Raw genomic sequence first — 6,718 nt, 5'->3', positions numbered from 1 at the left:
CAGAAGTGAACGAAGATGTTGAAATCTTGGTGTAGTTCAAGACAGATCATGTTCTGGTCCATTTACCGTACCCCATGCGGCCTGGCTTCCCGTTACAACCCAAGGTCCGGATATCCGGGGTCCCTTTCATTTAGAGGAGGAACTGTAATCAAACAAGCAGAATCACGGTGTTAATATCTATCACCAATACCTACAAATCCCATTTAAAATGTTTGAATTATGGCCTAAAGTTGACACAAGTTTGTCTCATTTCGATAAAGTAATCCAGAGTCAAGGCACTCCGACATTTTGATCTTTCTTTCTTTTGTTTCGGACTCATAAGAATGTTTGTGTTGTTTGATACATTTTTGCTTGGAATCTTAACAATGACACAAATTGTTGCACGGGGTGACATGTTCTTTCATTATAATGAACATGGGAACTGTAGCTCCTCTCGACTTATACCCACATGCCCCTTACTGCTGCTGTAAATGCTAAAACCAAATGTGTATTCAACCACATATGAAAACTGTCCTCAACTCAACTCATTCATTCATTTATTATTATGAATGGATTATTTGATTGCTTTGTATTCTAATATGCAAATCTTGAGGTGTGATTTTCATACGAGCCTGTACAGGTTTCTGACACACCCACACATGTACCTTTTCTGTTTTATTACTATGCTTTTTATATTGTTTATAACTGTGAAATACAACTAAACTAAACTAATGAAGTGCAATCCTTTCTTATTCGCACAGTTTTTATATCACTGTTATAAGGAAATACTCACACGTGCACAAACAGGCACAATACACATGCATTAATGGAGAGATTTCAGAGCGAGTGGGCTGACCCATACCGACCGCCCCGAGCAGTCAGGGGTTCAGAGGAGGTGAACTGACACAACCGGCCCACGCATGCTGGACCCCCTGGTTTGAGTCAAGTCCACAAAGAGTGAGCTGCCTGAGTAAAGTTTACTTAAAACCATAATGAGTTGCTGCTTTGAGGGACATTATTGTGCATTTAAAAAAGATAAAAGTGTGTGTTTGTGACCACTTAATATAGGTATGTGTCTTGAATATGAACCAATGAACTTCAGGCTGACTTGAATATAAGGTCGGGAGGTCAGAAATATAGATATACAGACTATGAACTGTTAGTTTTGTTTTTTTACTTGGATTCGCTCACTGTAATTACATTTTGAATATTTCCAATGTTATCCTTTTGAGATGTACTTATAAACAACATCAAAAGTAGTTTTTGGATGCAAATTCAAACCGAATGAACAAAAAATAGTAATTCCTGTGTTATGGTGTTTTAAGCCAACAACTGCTTTATGTCGATTAAGCTTTTTTATTATTACAAGGTATACGATTAGGGCTGCAACTAACAGTTACTTCCATTATCTATTAAACTGACAAATAAAAACATGTCCGTTATAATTTCCAACGGACCAAGGTGACATCTTCAAGAGTCTATTTTGTCCAAACCAAAAGTACAAACACAAAAATCAAAGATATTAAGTACATGATCATGTGTGACAAACAGATGCATACAAATGAGATCCTCATATTTAAAACAGAAAATATTTGCCTTTTTGCTCAACAAATTATATGCATCAAAATCCTAATTTATAATAGTTTGGCTGCATAATCATAGTGTAATTCAACTCTTCTGTTGGTTGTGGTATGTGGTAATGTCAAACCAAAATAATTAATTAAGTTGTTAAGCTTGAGTTTACACCATCCATCCATTTTTTTTTATTTGCTTGGGAAACACAATCTGATACAACTTTGTAGTAAAGTGTGTTTTGAGGAACGAACAACTGCTAATAGGCGTCAAAAAGACAAACTGAACATGACTCACGGGTCAAACAAATATTCTTCCATTTCTCAACAACTGGAGTGGACATTGAGTGACAAGTGTGTGTGTGTGTGTGTGTGTGTGTGTGTGTGTGTGTGTGTGTGTGTGTGTGTGTGTGTGTGTGTGTGTGTGTGTGTGTGTGTGTGTGTGTGTGTGTGTGTGTGTGTTTGCATTGCTTTATCAGAGGAGTTTTTTTAGGAGGTCCAGTTGGCCTGTGGAGGGGCTGTGATGCAACTAGGAGTTTACGGACAGACACTGCCCCATTGCCGGTAAAATGAGGAAAGTGGGCTTGGCTAAACTTTCAAGAAAGGAGGTCCTCCTTTGTGGGAATTTCCCTCTCTCCTGTCAGCATGTGAGCCAAGAACCCAGGGAACTTAGATTGCGTAGGGGCTCCGATAGGAAACGCGGGGTCATCGAAGAAAGAATGCCTGAAATGTATGTATGAATCTGTGCCAACAACCTGGATCTGCGCTGAAAAAGTTACCACAGTGGAGTCCTATAGTTAAAGTTAACACATTATTTAAAACATTAGGTTGATTCATGTAATACTACAACAACATCTACAACATCTCTTGAAGTCTGCTTTTAATGATCATGTTTTTCTTGCAATCTTAAGATCCCACTAAGGCCAAAAGCCAGGCCAAAACCACTCACAGCTATTGTCATGCACATAGAGGATAACAATGTCTTAAACAATGTCTTATTTGAATGTGGGTGTAGCATTCTTCTGGTGATGATGTGTTGGAAAGGGAGGATATTGCACAACAGTTTAAAGCTAAACTGTTCCATCATTGTGAGTGTGTTGAAATATCCACTGTATTCAAAATGTCATGTCTCACTGCACAAACAGAGCACCAGAGAACATTTAATGGAGCAAGAATACTCAACTTAGTGGTGACTTTATAGTGCCAAAATAGTAAATATAGCCCCCCTCTTTGAAAAAACTAGCAGAAGTGGTTTTTCTTCTTTTTTTCTGCAGTTGGAAGACATTCCCCCCCACCCTGATCTACCACACAGGGATCACACACTCAAATCCACACCATGCCTCTTTCCTTTATCTTCTCTGTCTGGGGTTTGCTTTGCTCATGACAGATACGTTTCACATTGTGCGCACGCTGAAATGCATTCTGAAGGCTTGTTAAAATTCCACCGCCAGCCGATTGTCAACTTATCTATCATGTCTGGTGTAAGCTGCTTTGTCACTCCCAGTTTTTAACTTCTACATGTTTAGCTGAAGGTGTTCCACTTGTGGGTTATACAAGGTTTGCTTATAGGATTATTGGTATCTTGCCCCACACTGACTGGTTCCCTAGGCCAGGTCTTGGCTATTGAAGCGAGACCTGAAGTGGTGTGGGGAGGTTAGTTGCTGATTAATTTTCAATTCAACCTTGAACCCCTCTCCGGGCCAGTGGACTCAGCAGACTATTGACAGAGCAATGTGTTAAAGATAAAGCTAACATATCTGTCCTGTGTGCAGTGTGGCCGAGTCCTTTTTTTCTTTTCTTTTTGCTGGTCTCAGCAGTATCATTTCAGTATAAATTGGTTTGACGTATTTTAGGATTTGAGGACTGCAAGAGAAATGCAAATGCATTAAAAGTTACCCGTCAGACTCAGTCAGTCTATTGCTATTCTCTGGACAAAATGATTTCAAAGAACCACCTTTCACACAAACACAATGTCACATATAAAACCTTACTCTATATTCTCATTTCAGTAAGTTTCAAACCACTGAATGCCATGTGTTCGCTTTGTGGAAGAAATAAATGATAGTAAATTGTCATGATGGTGATCTGATGCAACATTAAAATATCATAGCCTCACTGGTGATGATTATATTGTTAAAATGACCATATGCCCAAATAGAGGCGTACAATTAAAACCCTATATTGATGTGAATTTTAATTCCTAAGGCCCTCAATGAGAAGACTTAAAATTTGCATTATTGTGGAGGCAGTTTTTATCTGCAGTATGTTGTTGACATTGACATACATCCTACTACGGTCTGACTCTCATGATGTGAATATTTAAGGTAAGCATACCATCCCTGTCTGTCTGCCTGTCTGTGGCTACACCTGCTTCAAAAGGACAGAAAAAGAAAGAAATTACAAACGAAATTGTTGTAGACAAAGTATAAATCTTTTAATTCAATAAAATATGAGTACAATTACAGCATTTCCACCTTTTAATATTAAATAATTAGACTTATTTCATTCATTGACAACACTATTACAAAGAGTTGCATCATTTCACTGCAGCACAACTCTTCTTCCCTTGACAGCCATTGCTCCAGATAAGACAAAACGTAGAAATTCACTGGCATGTATGTAAAACCTGCACATGAAAATACTGCATACACAAAATTACATCTGCGAAAATAAAGCTACTTGTGGGTGACATGTGAAGAAGGATCGTGAATGATTGCGCAATCCATTTCGTGATCGCACCCACTTCTTCAGTTCAGTCCCATTCAAAGTGTCCTTGTAAACTGGTGGTCACTGCCTTCACCCGTGAAGCGTACCGTTTTCAACACTTGCTCAGTGGATCAGCTCCAGCTCGAAAAGTCCATCAATCATTAGACATTAGCCCAGGGAACCGTGTGGAGTCTCTTATAAGAGATGCATTGTTTCTTCTAACATTGTCCTGTGGCAGAAAGCAGGTTGCGCAGGGTGCCCAGCTCTCTGGACAGCTGCTCCACTCGCTTTTGTAAACGATCGTTTTCTGCAGCCAATTCCAGCACTTTATGTTGCGTCTCCATGTTGCGCATTTTGGCTTTGTCCCTGCTCTTCCTCACGGCGAGGTTGTTCCTCTCGCGCCTCGTCCTGTACTCGTCGCTGTCCTTGTCCAGGCGTTTCTTTGATTTTCCGCTGCTGGACATCTTGCCTCCGCCGCCGCTGTGCGATGGCGACCTGCTGCTTTTACCTGACGGGGCAGGTGTGCCGGGCGGGCTGGAGCAAGTCGAGGACGCGGTGGAGATGTTTCCAAGACTCCCGCTAGTAGACTGGTAGTGGAGGTACCTCATGTCAAACCCAGACGAGCCGTTCTCCATCTTAACCTCTCCTTGACTGTCGTCTCTCTCACTGGCAGCGGCGGCTCTGTATCGGCTCAGTTCGGGGCTGAGCACACTGTCCACGCGCGTCTCCTGCAGCTCAGTGTAGCCCAGTGCGTACGGCTCCCTGGGGTCGCGCAAGTTGTCGCACTGACTCGCCTCCAGCTCGTTCAGCATAGAGTAGTTCTTGTAGTTCTGCAAAGCTGCAACTCTCTTGATCTTGTTCTCGGCTAGATATTCTGGGTACGCGTCCCCCTGTAGCTGTTGCTGTTGTTGGGGACAGTGTGATTCCAGGTACGCGCTGAAGTCTATCGCTCTCTCCCGCTCAATGCCCAGCTCCGTCATCGAGTCGCCGACCCTCCAGTAAGAGCCGCCGCCGATAGGTCCGATAACACTGTCTCGACTGTGAATAGCAAAGCCCCCCTCGTCGTAGAAACCGGCCACTTCCATGGATCTTAACACCCGCCGGATTGCAGGAGCATGGAGCGCTGAGATGAGACGCCCAGAGAATTTTTTTTTTCTTTGGTTCAGTTTTTCCTCTGTTGTTGTAAGAAATGCCTCAAGTCAAGTCAAGTGTCGGAATTGTTTTGAGTTTGGTTTAAACCCCTGCGTCACTACTGTCTGTGACAACGTGCAGTGTGAAACTACTTTGAAGCGTCTGTGCGCATGGATCAGGAGGAATTGACAGATCTTCCTGTCTCGAGGGGTTTTATTACGGGCGGGGGGCGGGGCTTAGATGGGCAGGTGTGCTGACGCGCAGCGAGGGGAGCCAACTGAACAACCTGTGCTACTTCGAGAGATTTCCCACATTCATGTGTTTGGACAAAATAAAAAACGACATAAATCTATTTTTTTTCTTTGGCCTTTATTGGCTCTCGTCTTTGTTTAATACAGAGAAAATGCAACCTTTAGGCCTAGTGGTTTGTATTAGGCTAATGTATCGTCAAAATGAAACGACTAGCCTCAAATAGAAATTAAAAGTGAAAATAGCAAAGTTACTCTTCATCCAGTGTTGAACCACATCTGGCACAACTTGACGCGGTGAACACTTTTAGCCAACATGACAGCACGTCCCTTCACGCCCTCTACTGTCACAAAACATTACATCGACAATAATGGAAAAATCCCAAACAGACCGTGGCAACCATTTTCTACGCAACACAAGTTCATGCGTAATAACCTCATAAGAAAGTAAACATGACAGCAGCCACAGACGCATCTCCAGACAGCTGTTTCCCCACAACACCACCGCCCACCAGCTAAATCCAGTCTGTGTTTGTTGTTGTTGTTGTGTGGTGAATGATGCATCCACTCCAATAATCTACACAGTATATGAGGGTCACAGTGGGTGTTATGAAAAATGTAGTCAATCTCGTTTAGGCCTATGTCAGTGTGTTTTTAAAAAGGTCCAGATATATTTTCTGATGTGAAAACATAACATTTAGCAGTGTATATTCCACAAACAAGCGATAATACCTGGACACTATGGCACTTGGCTCAGGCCATGGTATATTTTGCACATGCTCAGTAAAACTAATGAGCCTAAAAGCACACTTGACTCTAAACTCTTGGTTTGGTGATTTGGATTTAAGGTTAGGTTATGCTGCCATCTTGTGGTGATCTGGAAGAATGGACATTTTATTTCACAACTTCATAGTTCAGGATGTTTTTATCTGTCCATAAAGAGTTTAACTGGTGTGCAGATAAAACACACTTTTGTTTTTGGGTTTATATATCCGTTTTCCGTTTTTGTTAGGATTACTTGCTATCATGCAAATGTTGACTCCTAAACAGGACACAAACAATGCTGGATCAAAACGTTACTCC

General features: G+C 41.7%; 1 protein-coding gene across 1 annotated transcript; it reads right to left on the bottom strand.

Moving 5' to 3' along the window:
• Positions 1–3,965: 3,965 nt before the first annotated feature.
• cebpb (CCAAT enhancer binding protein beta) lies at positions 3,966–5,559 on the bottom strand. The gene has a single exon (XM_080031946.1). The coding sequence runs from the start codon at positions 5,339–5,341 to the stop codon at positions 4,475–4,477; it is 867 nt and encodes a 288-aa protein (XP_079888072.1). The 5' UTR covers positions 5,342–5,559; the 3' UTR covers positions 3,966–4,474.
• Between the last annotated feature and the right edge of the window lie 1,159 nt (positions 5,560–6,718).

The sequence above is a fragment of the Ammodytes marinus genome (assembly GCF_949987685.1).
Source record: "Ammodytes marinus genome assembly, chromosome: 7".
In the NCBI taxonomy this organism is placed as follows: Eukaryota; Metazoa; Chordata; class Actinopteri; order Uranoscopiformes; family Ammodytidae; genus Ammodytes; species Ammodytes marinus.
Note: the sequence above shows the minus strand (reverse complement) of the source record. Positions and strands in the feature narration are given on the sequence as shown.